The 19,749-nt window shown below is 46.3% G+C and overlaps 2 protein-coding genes across 2 annotated transcripts; both read right to left on the reverse strand.

Annotated features, from left to right (window-relative positions):
* Nucleotides 1–457: 457 nt before the first annotated feature.
* Nucleotides 458–9,847, reverse strand: LOC121442374 (alanyl-tRNA editing protein Aarsd1). Its single transcript, XM_041643887.1, has 12 exons — nucleotides 9,737–9,847; nucleotides 9,490–9,621; nucleotides 6,733–6,892; nucleotides 4,850–4,907; nucleotides 4,114–4,270; nucleotides 3,903–4,019; nucleotides 3,636–3,766; nucleotides 3,253–3,319; nucleotides 2,990–3,081; nucleotides 2,564–2,618; nucleotides 1,703–1,797; nucleotides 458–678 (listed from the first exon to the last, which is right to left on the reverse strand). The coding sequence occupies exons 1-12, from the start codon at nucleotides 9,773–9,775 to the stop codon at nucleotides 543–545; spliced, it is 1,239 nt and encodes a 412-aa protein (XP_041499821.1). The 5' UTR covers nucleotides 9,776–9,847; the 3' UTR covers nucleotides 458–542.
* A 1,238-nt stretch (nucleotides 9,848–11,085) lies between these two features.
* Ptges3l (prostaglandin E synthase 3 like) lies at nucleotides 11,086–19,749 on the reverse strand. Its single transcript, XM_041643888.1, has 7 exons — nucleotides 19,283–19,749; nucleotides 18,842–18,955; nucleotides 18,695–18,761; nucleotides 18,487–18,585; nucleotides 14,330–14,419; nucleotides 12,653–12,706; nucleotides 11,086–11,273 (listed from the first exon to the last, which is right to left on the reverse strand). Exons 1-7 carry the CDS (start codon nucleotides 19,288–19,290, stop codon nucleotides 11,238–11,240), a joined length of 468 nt encoding a protein of 155 aa, XP_041499822.1. The 5' UTR covers nucleotides 19,291–19,749; the 3' UTR covers nucleotides 11,086–11,237.

Here is a 19,749-nt window from a genome sequence, read left to right on the forward strand (position 1 = left end):
ACCAAAAAAACAAAGACAAAATAAAGCAAGGAGATCTGAATGAGGCGAGACCTGGGTCAAATTTTTTTTCTTTCTTTCTTCCTTTCTTTCTTTCTTTCTTTCTTTCTTTTTTATAGACTAATTTATTATGTGTACAGTATTCTGCCTGCAAGCCAGAAGAGGGCATCAGATCTCATTACAGATGGTTGTGAGCCACCAAGTGGTTGCTGGGCATTGAACTTAGAACCTCTGGAAGAACAGCCAGTGCTTTTAACCTCTGAGCCATCTCTCCAACCTGAGTCAAGTCTTGTAGTATCAAGCCTTGTTGCCATAAGCAACTATATGAGCAAGAAGCTTTCAGCAGGGCCTAGATCATTAATTTAATCTCCACTCATGGGATTATACCTAAGAGGAGCCAGTTTTTAGAAACTGTTCACAAAGGTGTTAATGCATTAGCACACTCGAATGCACCATGCATAAACAACAGTACACAATCATTTTGGGTGACACTCTTTTACTGTCCAAAAGACTGCTGTGGTCACGGGGACGGGCATCCTGGCCCCTCACTCCTCAGCCCTCTGTGAGCTGACATAGTCCTGCAGAAGTGCCTGCACCTCTGCCCGACGGCTCATCTTGGTGGCCTTGCCCTGGAAGCGGCCCTTCTTCCCTGCTCCTTTGCCTTCTAAGACTTCAGCCACCCTAGAGAACAGAGAAAGTTAAGGAGATGGTTGGTGAAAAGTCAAAAATCAAGGGCAGTCCTCAGGGCCTAGAGGAAGGAGACAGGGCAATTTCTAGGAATCAGAGAAGGCTGATGCAGGAGACTGATGCAAGTTTGAGGCCAGCTTCGGAGACTATCCAAAAAAAAAAAAGCAAGAAGAAAAACAAAGTAGGAGGAAGGAGAGAGAGGGAGAGAGGGAGGGAGGGAGGGAGGGAGGGAGGGAGGGAGGGAAGGAGGGAAGGAGGGGAAGGGCAGACACATATGGTGCCTGTTAGGAATTTCCATTATAAATAACTGTTTTCCTTCAGTATTTCCAAGGAACACATATTACTTATCACCAATAATGACTGAAACTTTAATGCTCAAAAAAAAACAGGAGTCATATACCTCTGGAGGTAATTAAATAAGAAAATAAGCCAGGTATGGTGGGACACACTCAGGAGACAGAAGTGGGCAGTTTTGTGGGCTGTCACCCATGCTAGGGTGGGCTTTGGTGATGCACCTGTCTTTGAGCCATCTCTGCTCCTGTAAGTAACCCCTCACCCTTATTCCTGTAAGTAACCCCAAAAAAACTCCTTGTTTCACCATGTAAGACTTTGGTCTGTTGCTGGATCCCAGTCTGGGGTGAGGAGACAGTTGTTTTCTAATTCTCCAGGAAGCATCACATTAACACCTACTTCTAGGGATCAAATTTTCTTTAAAACAAACAAAAAATCCCTGTGGTGGAATTATAAATCAATAAAATATAAGCACAAAAAAAAAATCCCTGTGGTTGATTCTCATTCTGCCACTTTAACTACGAGACCTCAAATGCAGGATGTACGGTCCCTAATCCATCAAACGAGGAGTGCTGGCGTCAGCCCACACCTGCTCGGCCGGCCTCACGTCCTATGTGAACCAAGGCCACCATGGATGTGATGTCCTGCTTCCTAGCACATGGCCGCATCAATATGTCAGAAGGACACAACTTCCCCACCTACTGCTCAGGAGCCCGTACCACATTACCTGGGCCCCAGGGTCTCCACGGCCTCCGCTGGCCCTGCCAATAAGAAGAGTCCAGCACCTTTCTCATCCCCCACAGTTAAAAACAGGAGGGTCTCCTAGGAGGTAAGACAAGGAGGTGAGAACACACGGGGTCAACTCTCTAGGGCCCATACTCTCCTGAGTCCAGAACAGGCAGCTCCCTCTAAACCAGAGACATCAGTGATGCCAATGGCATAGCCTTCCTTCACTCTGGCCCAGAAAGCTTTATGAGAACAGTCAGGAGGTTAAACACAAAGAGGCAGCAGGCTGCTGACTGTCCTGGTCTCACAACCACCCTTCCCATCTCTGCTCTACCAGACACCCTATCTGCCAGCCACTATGCTCCTTGGCTACCTGAATACCTCTAAGCAGGCCTCTTTCCCTTTAGGTAATGGGTTCTGCCTCCAGCATTTATCACTTCAAATTATAAATGCTGACAGACACATGTCTCTCAGGCTAGAACATGGCTCTCTGAGAATCAGTGCTATGTAGAAAGCAGAATTACTTTAGCCCCAGGGAGACATTCCATAATGGGCTTAAAAGGGTAAAAGAAACCTGGCAATTACCTGTGCTAGACCATAGGGATGAAGAAAGGCAAGTGAGGCCTGGGGCCTGAGGCCTGAGGCAGAGGCCTCCGAGGGTCTCTCAGCACACAAATCTAAATCTTCCGAGCTTCCCTAACAACAGAGCTGGGGTGGTGGCTAGTGTTAGGAAAAACAATCTGGGTGAAATTTTTTCAGCTCTTCATGTGTTAATCTGAAGGGACTCAGGTTAAGCTGACTCCCTCAGTTCTACCTCCCAGAGCCTCTGCAGAGTAGAGGAGGACTCTCTCATTCCTCTTACCTCTGACCCAATCTCATTGGCGATGATATTCATGAACTCAGAATCACCCTCTTTCCTACAACAAAGGACACAGATATGAGACCCAGGATGAGGTAGCTCTGTGTCACCACCTCAAGAGGAGCCAGGTCAACAACGGACAGATCTCATTGCTTCCCATCTGAGCACACAAAGTTCCAGACCCCTCAGCATAGAGAAGATGCCCTCAGCCTCAGCAGTTTACACACAAAGGACCTCCAAGATGCTGGCTGATCTGTTAGATGTGAGGGAAGCCAGGAAAGGAGCTAACGAAGCCGACAAAGTCAGATCCAGCAAGTCCAGTAACAGCTCCTGCAGTCTATTCAGCCTAGTGCGCTGCTTAGCAACCCACGTCCCACTGTGCACTGCCCCTCTCATCCCTCTGCCTGTCTCCAGCCCCTCCTCTCTCACCTGTGTAGTGTAACCACACTTCCCCAGTCTGGGCTGCTCCTGAGGCTGTGGGCAGTGTGCACAGCCAGGTCTCTGAGGAGACACAGGTTGTTCTGAAATGGATGTGAGAACTCAGAAAGGTGTGAGAGACAACAGAGGCACCATTCCCTCTCCTCCTGTGCGGCCCTCGAACACCCCTGATAATCCACACATTGGCCCAGGCTAGAGGCTGAGTCCCGAGTCTCCCTGGCAGAGCCCAGGCCCTCTCCACTCCCCATAGTCACCTTCTGCAGAAGCTTGGTGGCATTCTGGAGCTTCTTCACTGCTTCCACGTGATCCTCGGCTCCACACCTAAAAGACAACAGTTAATGGAGACTGGCCAACTGTCCAGTGCTTCCAGAGTTGGGGGGGCGGCGCCAACCAACAACCTCTCCTTGCTGGGGCGCCTTCCTCAAGATGGGAACATTCAAAGGGTCCCTTAAGCAACTGAGAGACAGGATAGCAAGGAATAAACTATTGTGTGTGGTTCTGAGCTGCTGTCCAAAGCACCTCACCCTTCAGAGAGGTAGATTATCCCATCTACCCGGCAGGTGCAAATGCTAAGCTCTGGGTGTGTGTGGAGGGGGGTGTACAGGCCTGGGGAGCAGGGGCTGGGGACGGGGCCTACTTCAACAGTGTGGTCAGCGCTTTCTCTCTCCCATGACTTCGCTCCATCCACTTCAGTACCCGGTGCCCAGCCAGAAATATCAGGTTGCTTTTGTTCTTTTTCCCTTTCTCAGTGCCCAGAATCTTAATGACCTGCACAAAGGGGGTAACACACAGACACACACCACAGTGGCTCTTAGGACTCCACCACAGTGGATCAGACTCACCTGCCACTGCCAGCCTGCTCCCCAACAACCCGGCTCACACTCCACAGCCCCTCCACACTTACCTGCAGGTCACTGAGATTGCTCACGTGGGTCCCACAGCACATGTTGGAATCGACACCCTCGATGGTAACAACGCGAATAGGCCCAGCATGGTCATCTGGGAGACCCCGGCCCCTCACCTAGAACAGGGGGAGGGAACAGGGCTGTCTGAAATTTGATGAGGAGCCCTTGAAGAGCCACTCTGTGGACACTGGTGCCTGCCTCCCGTCTCACCTGCTCCACCTCAGGGTCATCCAGGCTCAGCTCTCGCACACTCACAGGAAGCCGATCTCTGATTTTCTGGTTGACACTTTGCTCAATGGCAGCTACCTGCTCTGCAGTCACAGAAGGGCTGTCCAACTCAATCACACTCCGGAGTCTCCCTAATTCCCTGCCAGGAAAAGCAGCAGGGACACAGCAAGCTGAAAGTAGGTGAGGAATGTTCACGCTGAGCCTGTAATCCTAGGGCTTAGGACACAGAGGGAGAAGACGGGAATATAAGGTCGCCTACCAAAACCCAGCAAGTTCACACTCCTAGAACATTAGGGGTACCTATCATCTTGTACTCAGGAAACTCTCTGCTGTTAACTCCAGGCCAACCTCAAACTACAAAGCCAGCCTGGGCGATATAGAAAGACTCTATCTTAAAAAGTAAAAAAAAAATCCATAAATAATTGTATTGAATCCACACACAAAAAAATCCCATAGGTAGGGAGCGCCATTCCCATTTTGCAAATGCAGCACCATAAGGAGCAGGACCACACTTAGCTCTGGGCTCTAAACTCTGTGTTCTTTCCCAAGCAGGCAGATGCCCCTGCTCTCATCTCAAGTTTCTCCTGAGAAACACAAGGTTTGCCCATGACCCCTCGGTCTTCAAGAAGAAAAGATGGGCAACCTATCCTGACCCATCGCTGGGAGCAGAGGTGGGAGCCAGGGACCTATCCCCATCCTAAGCATGCCTTGGACTCACCATGACGTCGTCTTCAGCCCAAAGAGATGGTCAGCTACTGCTGTGATGAGATGCTGCCCTGAGCAGGAGCAAGAGACAGGAGCGAGTTGAGAAGCCCAGCCACACAGCCCCATGACATCAGGAATTCCCACTAAAGGACTGCCAGGCATTTTAGATACATGACTGAAAATCACAGGGGCTGGGGGTCTAGCTCAGTGGCAGAGTACTTGCCTAAGCAAATGAATGACCCTAAGTCAATTCCTAGCCCTGAAGAGGGGGGAGATCATCATGAGAATTCTCCCATCAGCTTTACAGGGCTATTTCATAGTAATTTGCCAAAGCAGAGTAGCTCCTCAGAGGTGGGATCTGAGCTGAAGTGCTGGGGTGTCACTGATTCACTTGACAGATGTTTACTGAGCACCTGCCACATGCAGAATGCAGGCCTCGATGTCAGAGATGCAGCTGCACTCCTGACTGATGAGACGGGAAAAGACAAGAAAAGGAAAAGGGGGCTGGAGAGACAGCTCAACGGTTAAAGCACTGTCAGTTCTTCCAGAGGTCCTGAGTTCAATTCCCAGCAACCACATGGTGGTTCACAGCCATCTGTAATGTGATCTGGTGCCCTCTTCTGGCCTGCAGGCATACGTGCAGGCAGAACACTGTGTACATAATAAATAAATAAGTCTTGGGGAAAAAAGAAGAATTAACTAGGACACATAAGGAACAAACAGTCAAAGCCTGAGGAGGAAAGAGGCCTGATCTGTGCAGTAACATGTTCAAATGGATGAGTGCGATGGGGTGCGGGCAGCAAGCTGTGGAGAGCCCAGTGAGGCCGAGAGGCACTGTGAAGCCGAGCACGCACAAGAGCAGTCCTGCCAGGGCTGCAGGCCTCGGTGAGGAGAATGGCTTTCCACACAGAACCACAAGGGACTGAGATGATCTGATTTTCTTCTTTAAAGGATTGTTCTGAGGCTCAGGACATAGCACTGTGACAGAGGGTGTGGCTAACACATGCAGGGCCCCAGGTTCAACCTCCAGTACAGCAAGAAAATAAAAGATTGCTCTATGGCATGAGGCCCTGTATTTAAGCCTTAATGTGAGGAAAGGAAGGCTGTTTGGACTGATGTACGGAAACAGAGGGGCAAGGAGCAAGACTGGAGGTGAGGAAATCAGCCAGAGGTCCACAGGGAGGAAGACGAGGGCTGGGACAAGGACAACTGTGTGGACGGAAGGAGAAAGATCCCTGAGGATAATCAAGACACCAGACTTGGCTCAGTGTCTCCAAAAGTGGCATCGATTTGAATGACCGCGGAAATGCTGATGCCCAACACTATATTCGTGTAAGCCCAAGGAGAAGAGAACAGCCTTCCCATTTCATTTTGAGACATTATGAATCTGAGAACCTACAAGACATCCAGATAGAGACATCAAGTGAGAACATTCCAACCAGCAGGAATGAGTGGCCATGGTGGCTCATGCCTGTAACCCAGTATTCAGGTGGCAGGCAGTCAGCCTGATCTACATATTGAATTTCAGGCTAACCAAGGCCACACAGGAAAACTGTCCCCCCCCCCCCCAAAACAAGAAAGGGCTGGCAAGATGGCTCAATGAGTAAGGTGTTGCCAGACAACCTGAGATCAACCCCAGGACCCATACGGTTGTCCTCTGACCACTACAGGCATAATGTGACATGTTCATATCCCCTCCCTGATAAATAAAACATATTTTTTAAATGGAGGAGAAAAAGTGAATAGCTCTTCCAGGACTTTAATGTTCATGGTGTTTTCACACTTACCATTTGCTGCCTGAACCAAAGCTGATGCTAGGTAGGAGAACGGAAACCCCACCTCCGTCACCATGACACTGCGGTTCCTCCCTGTGCATCCCCGGCCTGTGGCCCTTACCTGAATGCTGCTGCATGTGATCAAATCTCCGCTCCCAGTCCACCCGGACCTGGACCTGGCTCCCAGGGGACAGAGCTGTCTGTGTGAAATGATCAGCCTGGGCCCCACGGCGGGTCACTCTCAGCACAGAGATGTCATTGATGGTACCACGGTCATCAGGCTGGGGGGAGAAAGTCATCAACACTAGGGCAGGTCTCACCCTACCAAGATGCAAAGACACTCTCAGGGGAAGCGCTCAGAGAGGCGGGCACTGAGTGCTCTAGGGGACGAGGAGACAATGTCAAGTGAGGTGGACCCACTTTATTCTATGACAGGATTTCCTGTCCTCTTTCTGAACACCTACACATGTTCTTTAGGGCAGAACAGCAGAATTAAAACAGAAAAAAGTACAGTGTTAAAGATGCTAGTAAAATCCAAAAATCTTTAGTCCTCATTGTTGTCACCTTAGATTATCTAGAGACTATTATTAATAGTTCTAAAGTGACCCGAGTGCTCCTGCCTTTAACCATTCAGTCCTCAGCACTGACGTCATAATTAGATCCAACGATATTCGTCATTTAGGAAACTATCAAGTGCCAGCTGTTCACAAGACTGCGCCACCAAATAACACGATGTTAATAAGACACATAGATCACACCACAAAAAATGATATCCACCAAATAAGACACATACATCACAGCACAGAAATGAAATCTAAAGAGACCTGACTATTAGTTTTGGGGGACCTGGGAAGCCTGAAGGATGTGATGTGTATGTAATATGAAAGTTTCAGGGCAGATAAGATGGCTCAGAGGTTAAAGACATTTGCTACCAAGCCTAAAAACCTGAGTTCAATCCCTGGGACCTAGGTAGGAGAAAACTTACTCCCACAAGTCCTCTCCCTCCCCCCCTTTCTCTTTCTCTCATACACACACACACACACACACACACACACACAAATAAATAAAAATAAAATGAATTAAGTGTAGGTGTTTTTTTTTTTTAATTTGGTCCAACAGCTTCAGTTTGAACTTTTCATTTTTGGATCATTTAATCTTATAACAACAAAAATTGTTAGTGATATGGGAACAAAATAACTTTTTTCTAATTGTGAAGTAGAATACAGAAAACACAATCTGAAGTGACTTTTGCAATGTGCCTGACTGCATAAGTGAAGTTTTAAAAATAAGAAGAGATGAACGTTCTAGCCTGCACTTTGATGTCATGTGTTCCCTTTGTTTTTCAAACTCCGAGGTTTCCCTCTGGGCCTTTTCTGGAGACCTTACCCCCAGCTGTTTGGACTTTGTATTCTTTAAATAATTTAACTACCCTTAACTACTTTTTTTAAAAAAAGCTTTATAATTTTCATAACTTATTGCTAATTTTAATGGGTTGTTAATTTCAGTCCTGTAGTTTTATTTTGTTTGGATAGTGTTGGGCAAGGAAAAGTGATAAAAAGAAAGAAATAAAAAAAAAAAATAAGGAGACATTCTATAGATATTTGAGGGTCAAGGGTTTTTCTTTAGCAGTTCAGAACATCTCCATGTGGGAAAATAAGGAACTGATTAAAAAAAAACAAAAACAAAAAACAAAACAGGGGCTGGAGAGATGGCTCAGAGGTTAAGAGCACTGACTGCTCTTCCAGAGGTCCTGAGTTAAATTCCCAGCAGCCACATGGTGGCTTACAACCATCTGTAATGAAATCTGGTGCCCTCTTTTGGCCTGCAGGCATACGTGCAGACAAAACACTGTAAACTAAATAAATAAATCTTTAAAAAAAAATAAAATAAAAAATAAACAAAACAAAATAAAACTGGGTGACCACTCTCTGTCGCCTGTGAGATAAGATGAAGGACACGTAGCTACTTCTCCAGCACCACGTCTGCCTGCAGCTGCTATGTCCCACCATGATAATGGACCAAACCCCTGAAAATATAAGCCACCTCAACTAAATGTTTTCCTTTATTTAAAAAAAAAAAAAATACTGGGGCTCCTCCCACAAGTCCACTGAATCCTCTTGAGCCACGTCTCTGCTTCAGATCCTCCATGGCTCAATGGTTTCCCGAATGGAGTCTATAAACCTTGTACACCCCCAGGGCCCTCTGAACCAGCCCCACTCAGCTTCCCAAAGCTGTCTCTAGCTCCTTCTCCGCGTGCACCACGGCATTCTTTTATCTACAGTTAGATTTATCTCGTCTGTCAGGCTTCACTACCCTGCTTATGCTGTCAGCAGGCTAGTGAAACCTCTCTTCTTAGACACCGCAGCCAGGCTCTCCATCAGAGCACTGAGAAGTCGGCTCTGAAGGCCACCCCCCTCTTCTGAACTCCAGGCAGCCTCTTTCGCAGTCCCTGTGAAACCCTTCGCCTTCATTCCCAACCCCAGGGCCTTTGCACAGTATTCTGTCTGCCTGAAATCTTTCTCTTGCTTGTACCGAGAAGTCTAGAGTGTTCTCCACTGAGGAGAGCACCCCACCACTCTCTTTCCCTTGACCCAGCTTTATTTCTGGTGACATTATTATGACTTACACCTGGCCTACAGGGTCGTCTGCAATAAGCACTCCATGTATGTAGAGGCACTGACTTGTTCACCCGTTATCTTCAGCGCCTGGAAGATGACACACTGCGTGTGTCGTGACTACATAAGCTTAACTACATTGCTGAATGAACTAACAGTTTGATTTACTGAGGCTAAGGAAGGGCGAGTGCATTTTCTGCGGGAGCGAACAGGAATGTGGGGGTCCCCGGGAGCGGGTCGGGCTGAGGCAGCTCCTGGTATACCTGGCCCCCGCCCTCGGGGAAAAGCAGCGTGTCTTCCAGAACCACCTGGAAACCGCTCAGCACTTCTTTCTTGCCGCCGCTCGCGTCCGTCTGCAGTTCAGCGGGGCTACAGGAGACCACGGTGGTGGTGAACTGGGAACAGAGAGGGAGGCGAGGGTGAGCCCGCGGACGCCGAGATTGCAGCCGGTCTTCCCCCTCCCTCCCGGTGGCACCCTCAGTCTCAGGACCCTCGCCCACCAGGCCGCACCTCCCGCGCGTAGCTGTCGCGCTGACACAGGAACGCCATCGCGGACTCCTAGGCCCTGGAGACCAGCGCGCGCGCCGAAGAGCCGGGCGGGGGACGGAGAGCGACCCGGGACAAACTTTCTTAAGCGTTTCTGCGCAAACGTGATGGCGTAAAGGAAGGGGGTGTGGTTTGATCCAATTTACTGAAACTGCTAACTACAGGTGTTCTGTCTTGTTTTGTCAACGTTTTAAGACTGAAAGACCATAAAACAAAATTTACAACTTGATCTGAGACGTTCTTCAGACAGTCTTGGGGCCGTGTAATTTGAACTGCGGAGGCCCTGCCGCATGAAAGGTGGAAATAAGAGGGGCTGAACAGAAATAGACAAGGCGTGTATATTAATATTTTATTTAAAACAAACATCCATAATATTTCAGCATGTAACTGTTTTTAACTATAGGGAAAAAAATTTAACCCACAAACCTCAGAAACCTGTGATTTATGATAATTTGGATTTTTAAAAATATTTTATTTATGTGTATGTGTACTAAGTTACAGGTGGTTGTGAACCACCTCACAACCCTGGTATGGGTGCTAAGAACCAAACTCTTGTTCTCTGAAACATACACTACACACTATCACAGAGCTGTACAGGAAGCTAAGGGTCAAGGGCTGACTGGGTTGTCTATCTGGGTGAGATGAAATCCCCTGACTTGGATACATGCTGCAAAAGGGGCCAGAATCTCTGACAAGGCTTCCCAGAGTGGGGGGAAAGTGCCAGAAGGAAAGAGACAGCAACACTCCTAGAATTTACAGTAATCTCTTTCTTTTTTGGCCTTTGCTTTACCACATAGAAATGTGTGTCCAAATAACCCCAGCATCCCAAGCACAGATTCTAAGTCAAATCAATGGAAGTCAGAAACCCCAACAGCCAGCGCCTCACCCTCCCTCCTAGCCAATACAGGACCACACTGGAGCAACCAGGAGGAAGACCTGTGGCATAAAGAGGGACCCTTAAGAAAGTTTCTGCCAGGTGGTGGTGGCACATGCCTTTAATCCCAGCACTCAGAAGGCAGAGGCAGGTGGATCTCTCTGGACTCTGCTGAGACCAGCCTGGTCTACAAGAGCTAGTTCCAGGATAGGCTTCAAAGCTACAGAGAAACCCTGTCTTGAAAAACAACAACAACAACAAAAAAAAAAAAAAAAAAAAAAAAAGAGCTTCTGAGGAGGCAGATCTTTGTGAGTTCAAGGCCAGCAGCCTGGTCTGCAGAGCGAGTTCCAGGACAGGTTCCAAAGCTACACAGAGAAACCCTGTCTCCAAAAACAAAACAAAACAAAAAAAAAAAAAAAAAAAAAAAAAAAAAAAGGAAGGAAGGAAGGAAGGAAGAAAAGCTTCTGGAAAAGTTTAGAGGTCTCAGTGGATCCTGATGCATAACAAAACAGTTGATGAAGGCGCACCATAGCCTTTCCACATGACAGAAGGTAGCTACAGCCTCCTCCCCAGCTCTGCTGTCACAGAAACCTAATTAGTTGCTGCATCCGCACTATCAGAATCATCCTGAAAAGAGAAAACAAAGCATCGGTCATTGCTATGGTAACCTTCAATGATGCTGTTCACACCCTCAAGCCCCACCCCACCCCACCCCTGTTCCCCTAAAATCCTAAGTCACAAGTCTTAGGAAGCTAAGACCAAAGAGTCTAACTTTGGATAATGAGCCGTGTATTTGAAAACGTCTGCTGGAAACTATGGGCCTGTAGGCCGAAGATGGACGCCCCAACGGTACAGAGGAACTTTGGGTGACTGTCCAGGCAGCAAGATGTCTCTGTCATTTCTAGAGTTTTAGATTTCTTGTTTACTTAGGTAATATTATATCCTTCTGGAGTCTTGATGGAGTTAAAAAAATGGTTATAGTTATAGTTTTCCATTGTTATGATAAAAGATAAGGTAAATATAAATATTGTAACTGTAATTCTTGCTTGATAACTGTTTTTTATATGTCATTTTGATATGTTAAAGTTAAAGCCTTCTTTTTTTTTTAAACAAAAAAAGGAAAAATAATGGAGGTGGGTCTTGTATCTATCTGTTGCTTTCATTGGTTAATTAATAAAGAAACTGCCTTGGCCCATTTGATAGGACAACCTTTAGGTGGGTGGAGTAAACAGAACAGAATGCTAGGAAAAAAAAAAGCTGAGTTAGTCAGTCGCCATGATTCTCCCACTCCAGACAGACCACAGGTTAAGATCTTTCCTGGTAAGCCAGCTCATGGTGCTACACAGAATATTAAAAATGGGTTAGATCAATATATAAGAGCTAGCCAATAAAAGGTTAAAACTAATGGGCTAAACAATGTTTTAAAAAATACAGTTTCCATGTAATTATTTTGGGTAAAGCTAGCTGGGTGGCGGGAAGCGACCCGCCGTTCTTACAACAGAGCTGAACCACCAGGAATTTCAAGGGGAGTTATTATTGTTCTTTAAAGCGGCAAAGACACTCATTAGAGCCAAGTCTGTCCTAAGATGGGGAGGAGGAAGGGGGAGGCTGAAATTCAACCTCATGTGTGAAATGCAGACTTGGTTAACATGCAGAGAACTGCTGTGTGCTAAAGAATGGAATACACATTCTTTTTGTTTTGTTTTTTGTTTTTTGAGATATGGTTTCTTTGTAGCTTTGGAGCCTGTCCTGGAACTAGCTCTTGTAGACCAGGTTGGCCTCAAACTCACAGAGATCCGCCTGCCTCTGCCTCCCGAGTGCTGGGATTAAAGGCGGCTGGAATACACATTCTTCTTACATGTTTGTGTTACTTCTTCCATTCCTTTTTGGAGGGTGGGCCTCCTGCATGGTGGGAAAGCACTCTTCCATTAAGCTGTATCCAACCCTAATGTGTCATTTGTAAAGGCTAAAAGGAAACCAAAGAATCTAGGAAAGGCATTACTTACGTCTAGATCATCCATGGCAGGGGGAGGTCTCTTGGTGCTGACCTTGTTCAAAAGCTATGGGAAGAGAGACACAGTCGTGAGAGATGAGAGAAAAGAAGTCTGAATATTAGTAGAGACAGGAGAATGCCCCCAGACCCAGCCATTAATCGGAGCAAAGTCTATTGATATTCTTCTATGCCTCTTTCTTTCTCTCTCTCTCTCTCTCTCTCTTTCTATTTATTTATTTATTTATTTATTTATTTATTTATTATGTATACAATATTTTGTCTGTGTGTACGCCTGCAGGCCAGAAGAGGGCACCAGACCCCATTACAGATGGTTGTGAGCCACCATGTGGTTGCCGGGAATTGAACTCAGGACCTTTGGAAGAGCAGGCAATGCTCTTAACCTCTGAGCCATCTCTCCAGCCCTCTTTCTTTCTTTCTTTTGAGATGATTCCCTTTCTTAAAAATTAATGGTGGGGGGGGGCAACTGAAGAAATGGCTCAGAGGTTAAGATCACCGACTGTTCTTCCACTGGTCCTAAGTTCAATTCCCAGCAACCACATGGTGGCTCACAACCATCTGTAATGAGGTCTGGTGCCAACACTGTAGACATAACAAATAAGTGGAGACTGGAGAAATGGTTCAACAGTTAAGAGCACTTCCCTCCTGAAGAGGACCTGAGTTTGGTTTCTAGCACGTACATGGTAGCTGACAACAGTTAATTTCAGGCTGAGTATTTTGGATAGCCTAGTAAGTTAAATACTAGAATTTAACAAGTGGAGGCAGGAAGATCAGGAATTCAAGGCCAGCCTCAGTTCACTACCTAGGAAGTTTTCAAGGCCAATCTGGGCTACCTGAGACCCTGTATCAAAAGAGCCAGGGCCTGGAGAGATGGCTCAGTGGTTAAAGAGCATTTACTGCTCGAAACCAGGTTCAGTTCCCAGCACCCAAATCAAGCATTTACTGCTCTCTAGTCTTCTCTGGCAGCTACATTCACATGGGACACATAAACTCACTAGAGCATACATACATACACATGATAAATTAAAAATCAAAACACCAAACAAACCAAGATGAAAATAACTAAAAATACTGATTTAAAGTGGGTGCGGTATCACAGGCCTATAATCCCAGTACTCATAGGCTGAGGCAGGAGGATTGAAAGTTCAAGATCAGCTTCAGTTACATAAGTTGACTCTGCTGGATAGTGGAATTGAACACTTTTAATACCAGTACTCCTAAGGCAGAGGCAGGCAGATCTCTGTGAGTTCAAGACCAGCCTGGTCTACAAAAATTATAGGACAGCCATAGTTACACACAGAAACCCAGTCTCAAAAAAAAAAAAAAAAAAGAGAGAGAGAAGCCGGGCGATGGTGGCATATCTGTGAGATTCACACTGGTCTATATATAGCAAGTTCGAAACCACCCAGAGCTACATAGTTAAGACCCTTTCTCAAAAATAAACAAATGAAGTAATAAATCTCTAATTTTTCTCTTTTAAATTTCACTAATACTTATTGCTCTTATTTCTGCTAAATAAACAAAAAATAAAATATACAGCATATCAGCACCAGGGACTGGCGGGCTTAGGGAGTTTCAGTAGCCCCGCCCGGCCCTGATGATTTCCCCAGCTGGCTGCCTGTAGACAGACACAGAAGGATTGAGAGGGGCAGCAGGGAGCGGTGCCTCCTACCTCTGCGTAATGCTCCACCTGAGCCAGTTCCACCTCGTCATCTCCTTCCCAGTCTCTCCAGTTATCAAAGTCCACAGAGAGCCACACGGGCTGCAAGAGGAAGCATAGGTGTCACAGGCAGGAAGGACAGAAGCAAGCGAACATGAATCTACTTAGTGCCAAACAGAGCCAAGAACAGCAAGGTCTGAAAAAGCACAGAGTTCTATGCTCCAAGGGCTGATTGGCAGGCAACTCAACATCCAAGAACTCAACCAAGCAAGACAGATAAGCTGCATGCTCTAGAGTCAGAGGCAGCCCTTTGTTGCAGGGTATTTGTACACTGTGGGAAAATGTATTGCTGTGATTGGTGTAATAAAAAACTCAATGGGGGCTGGAGAGATGGCTCAGTGGTTAAGAGCATTGCCTGCTCTTCCAAAGGTTCTGAGTTCAATTCCCAGCAACCACATGGTGGCTCACAACCATCTGTAAAGAGGTCTGGCGCCCTCTTCTGGCCTTCAGGCATACAGACAGAATATTGTATACATAATAAATAAATAAATATTAAAAAAAAAAACTCAATGGCCAAAAGCTAGGCGGGAGGTATAGGCAGGACTTCTGAGCAGAGAGGACTCTGGGAAAAAGAAGGCAGAGTCACTGGTCAGCCTTGGAAGAAGCAGCTTGGGCATTGCCTAGAGATGAGGTAATGAACCATGTGACAGAACATAATTTAAAGTAAATGGGTTAATTTAAGTTATAAGAGCTAGTGGGACAAACCTAAGCTAAGGTCTAGTTTTCATAATTAATTTTTAAAAAAGATTTATTTGTCTGTTTGTTTGTTAATTAAGTATGCAGCGTTCTGTCTGTCTGCCTGCAGGCCAGAAGAGGGCACCAGATTTCATTACAGATAGTTTTGAACCATTATGTGGTTGCTGGGAATTGTACTCAGGACCTCTGGAAGAGCAGCCAGTGCTCTTAACTGCTAAGTCATCTCTCCAGTTTTGGTTTTGGTTTTTTTTTTTTTTTTTTAGATTTATTTATTTATTATGTATACAGTTTTCTGTCTGCATGTATGCCTGCAGGCCAGAAGAGGGCACCAAACTTCATTACAGATGGTTGTGAGCCACCATGGGAATTGAACTCAGGCCCTCTGGAAGAGCAGCCAGTGCTCTTAACCTCTGAGATATCTCTTCAGTTTTTATTGTTTTAGCTTTTATAATTAATAATCAGTCTCCATGTCATTGTTTGTGAGCTGACTTCTCAAAGAAAAATGTGGTTATAAATAGTGAGGACCACAGTCCAAAGTACCCACATTTAAAGCCAGGTGTAATGCTGTAACTAATCATGCCAGTATTTTTTAGGTGAAATCTAGAGAACCAGGGGTTCAAGATCATCCTTAGCTATATAGCAAAATAAAGTTCGGCCTAAGCTACATGAGTCCCTGTCTCAAGAGAAAACTGAATATTCATACATAGACATTTTAAATATTTTTTATTTTTTGAGGGGGGGAACTCTTTGCTCTTTGGAGGCCCACCACCCAGCTCCCTCCCAAATAAATAAGCAGAGACTTATTCTTACTTTTGAATGCCCAGCCTTATCTTGGCTTATTTCTAGCCAGATTTTCTTAAATTATCCTGTCTACCTTTTGCCTCTGAGCTTTTTCCTTTCTCTATTTCTGTATATTTTTCTTTCCTTCTTATTTCATGTCTTGCTGGGTGGCTGGCCCTTGGCATCCTCCGTTTCACATTCTTCTCCTATTTATTCTTTTTGCCTGCCAGCCCTACCTATTCTTTCTCCTCCCTAGCTACTAGCCATACAGTTCTTTATTAGACCAATCAGGTGTTTTAGGCAGGCAAAGTATCACAGCTTCTCAGGGTTAAACAAATGCAACATAAAGAATGCAACACATCTTTGCATCATTAAACAAATGATCCACAGCATGAACAAATGTAACACATCTTTAACTAATAGTCTGCATCGGGGGTTGGGGTGTTTTGTTGTTTTGTTTTGTTTATGTTTGTTCGTGTTCAAGGCCTAGAACTGCTTTGTAAACCAGTGTGGCCTCAAACTCACAGAGATCCACCAGCCTCAGCCTCATCCTCATGTAGGGATTAAAGGTTTGTACCACCAACCTGGCCATTTTTTGTCTGACCCGATGTCTGTGCACCAAGCTCCTGCCTGGTGCCCATGGAGGCCAAAAAGGGTGTTAAATCTTCTGGAATTAGAGTTACAAACAATTCTATTCTGAGATACCATGAGCTAGAAATTGAACCTGGGTCCTCTGGAGGAGTAGCTTAAAAACTAAACCATCTCTCCAGTCCCATGACTTACAATAAAAGTGTTAAAATCAGGGCTGGAGAGATGGCTCAGAGGTTAAGAGCATTGCCTCCTCTTCCAAAGGTCCTGAGTTCAATTCCCAGCAACCACATGGTGGCTCACAACCATCTGTAATGAGGTCTGGTGCCCTCTCCTGGCCTGCAGGCATACACACAGACAGAATATTGTATACATAATAAATAAATAAATAAATAAATAAATAAATAAAAAGTGTTAAAATCACATTTATGTATTTATTTACAGGGAGGGGCATGTCACTATACACAAATGGATGTAACACATTTTTAAAAGTATTTATTTATTTATTATGTATACAATATTCTGTCTGGTTGTGAGCCACCACGTGGTTGCTGGGAATTGAACTCAGGACCTTTGGAAGAGCAGGCAATGCTCTTAACCTCTGAGCCATCTCTCCAGCCCCCTGGATGTAACACTTTTGAGAGTTGGTTCTCTCCTTCCACCATATGTGGTACCTGGGCCTCAAGCTCAGATCCTCAGGTCAGCAGGCTCGGGAGCAAGCACAGCTGTCTGCTGAGCCATCTTGCCAGCCCCCATAATCTACATTTCTTAATGTCAGCAAACAGTCAAAAACTGTGCATGTTTCTAGGACAGGATCCAAAGTTACAAAGAGAAACTCTGTCTCGAAAAACTAAAAAAAAAAAAAAGAAAAGAAAAGAAAAGAAAAGAAAAGAAAGAAAAAAAGCCAGGCGGTGGTGGTGCATGCTTTTAATCCCAGCACTCAGGAGGCAGAGGCAGGTGGATCTCTGTGAGCTTGAGACCAGTCTGGTCTACAGAGTGAGTTCTAGGACAGCTAAGGCTGTTACACAGAGAAATCCTGTCTCAGAAAAGAAAATTGTGAATGTTAGTTGGGCAGTGGTGGCGCACGCCTTTAATCCCAACACTTGTGAGGCAGAGGCAAGCGGATCTCTGTGAGTTCTAGAGCAGCCTCGTCTATAGAGCTAGTTCCAGGATGGGCTCCAAAGCTACAGAGAAACCCTGTCTCAAAAAAACAAACAAAAAAATTGTGAATGTCAGTAGCCAATCAAAAATATTTTTAAGACTTATTTGTTTTGTGTATGAATGTTTTCTCTGCATGTATGTGTGTGTACCATGTGCCCAGAAGTATTGAGTCCCCTGCAACTGGATTTACAGATGGTTGTGAGCCACCATGTAGAGCTGCAAATTGAACTCAGGTTCTCCTAGAGCAGTCAGTGCTCTTAAACGCTAAGCCACTTATCCAGCCCCTCGAAATATTTTATTGTTGTTGTTTTTGTTTCTTGAGACAGGATTCTTCTATGTTAAAATAAATGTAAAAGCCAGATTTGGCCAGCAGGTGGCCAACTTTCAGCTTTCGGAAGAGAGGTTGCTGGAGTGTGGACAGTCTCAAGTGAGAGACTGACAAAGTCAATGCAAGTTTAACAGACCACCCTGGGAACAAAGGAAAGGGTGGATTAAAGATGGGACAGAAAATATGCAGCGGACTCCCAACAAAGTCAGGCAAAAAAGTCCATGCCCGTAATGTCAACATTCAGGATGCTGAGACAGAAGGATGGCAAGTTCAGGGCCAGCCTTAGGTACACAGATAGAGCCTGTCTCAAAAACACAAAGAGGAAAAAAAGAAAAAAAAACTTCCCCCAATGAACTCTGATGGATGTAGTCTAGACTGGAAGGATATAAATCTTAGAATATTTGGGAGATGAAATATACAGGACCCAGGTGACTCACTGCATACTGACTTGAAGGAAGGCAAACCCGAATCCAGATGTGAGTCTGGTGCCTCGGTACCCAGAGGGAGCTCACAGATAAGGGGCACAGAAGGAGCAGACCACGCCCCACACACTCACCTTGATATCCTCCTTGGTGAGCCGTGGCCAGGCCACCTTCTCCTTCCATTTCCTCACAAAGCAAGTGATAGAGCGACCAGAGCGCTTATCCTGGGAGTCCTGTCAGACAGACAGCCTCGTTCTTAGAGGCGGTTTTAGGATAAACCCCCAGTTTCCTTGCTTGGCCGGCCTGTCTGTCCAGGCCTGACTATCGTCACCCTGCCCTCACCTTGGAGTTCACCTTGGCATAGAATTCAATCTCATTGTACAGCTCCATTCCATCACCATTCCTGCAGCTAAAGAGACGGTAACGCTGAGGCGTAGGAAGAGGGAGGGGACAGTCGGGACACTAGGCCCTTCCAGAGAAGGCCACTACCTGAACACAATGCGGTGATCCTCAATGAGCACATTCACGTCGGTGCTGTCCTCAACACAAAACTCCATGAAAACATATTTGGGTCTGTCATACCACAGGGTCCGGGCGGGCTGCCTGAGGAGAGCAGAGATGGGGCTTGGAAAAGTCTGAAGGCAATAAGGAGAGGCGGAGGAGGAGACAACAGAGTCGAATGTGGTGCCACTGAACCAGATGGAGGGGAGTGGGTGGAGTGAGTGGTGAGAATGAACGGGGAAAGACAAGGGAAGGAAGGAGTTGGGAGGTACAATCAGGGCACACCACCGCTCTCACCCACAGCCACAGAGACCAGGAGTCCAGCGCTCCGGTGGATCCGGGCAGAACCAGCAGCTTCTACAAGACACGGGGCAGGGAATCTGCAGGGAGAGGGGCAAGGGATCTGTACGATGGCGGCCTGAAACTCACCGTTCCATAGTGACTCCAGCTGCCCTGTGGGTTTTGGATAGAGGCACAAGGGCCTCTATCTTTAGATCCTAGGGACGCCCCTAGCAGCTGCCTCTCCTTATATGGCAGGGGTAAGGGTTGAGAGGAAGGGAAAGGTGGCTTGACAGCAAAAGTGATCTGCACTCCAGAGGAACTCTGGGAGCGTTTACTGCATCCCTTCACCTCTTGGGGTCTCCAGAAATATACGGATCAGGGATATATTTTCCCTCTCTGGCCAGGGAAAGGGCTACCCTAGACTCTATATGCAGGAAATCACTTGTCCTCGGCCTCCTTCATTTGTTCCTCCAATGCAAAGTACTCGTGTGTCCAATTCACAAAATGCACTAAAGAAGTTTCCAGAGGGCGGGCCCTCGGGAGACGGGAGGCGTGCAGGCCCTGCCCACCGCCTATCCAGGCTTCCCTGCCAGCGCCCGTTGTCATGGCAGCAA

This window comes from Microtus oregoni, unplaced genomic scaffold (genome assembly GCF_018167655.1).
Source record: "Microtus oregoni isolate MIOR12 unplaced genomic scaffold, Mior012 000091F_ref0000469, whole genome shotgun sequence".
In the NCBI taxonomy this organism is placed as follows: Eukaryota; Metazoa; Chordata; class Mammalia; order Rodentia; family Cricetidae; genus Microtus; species Microtus oregoni.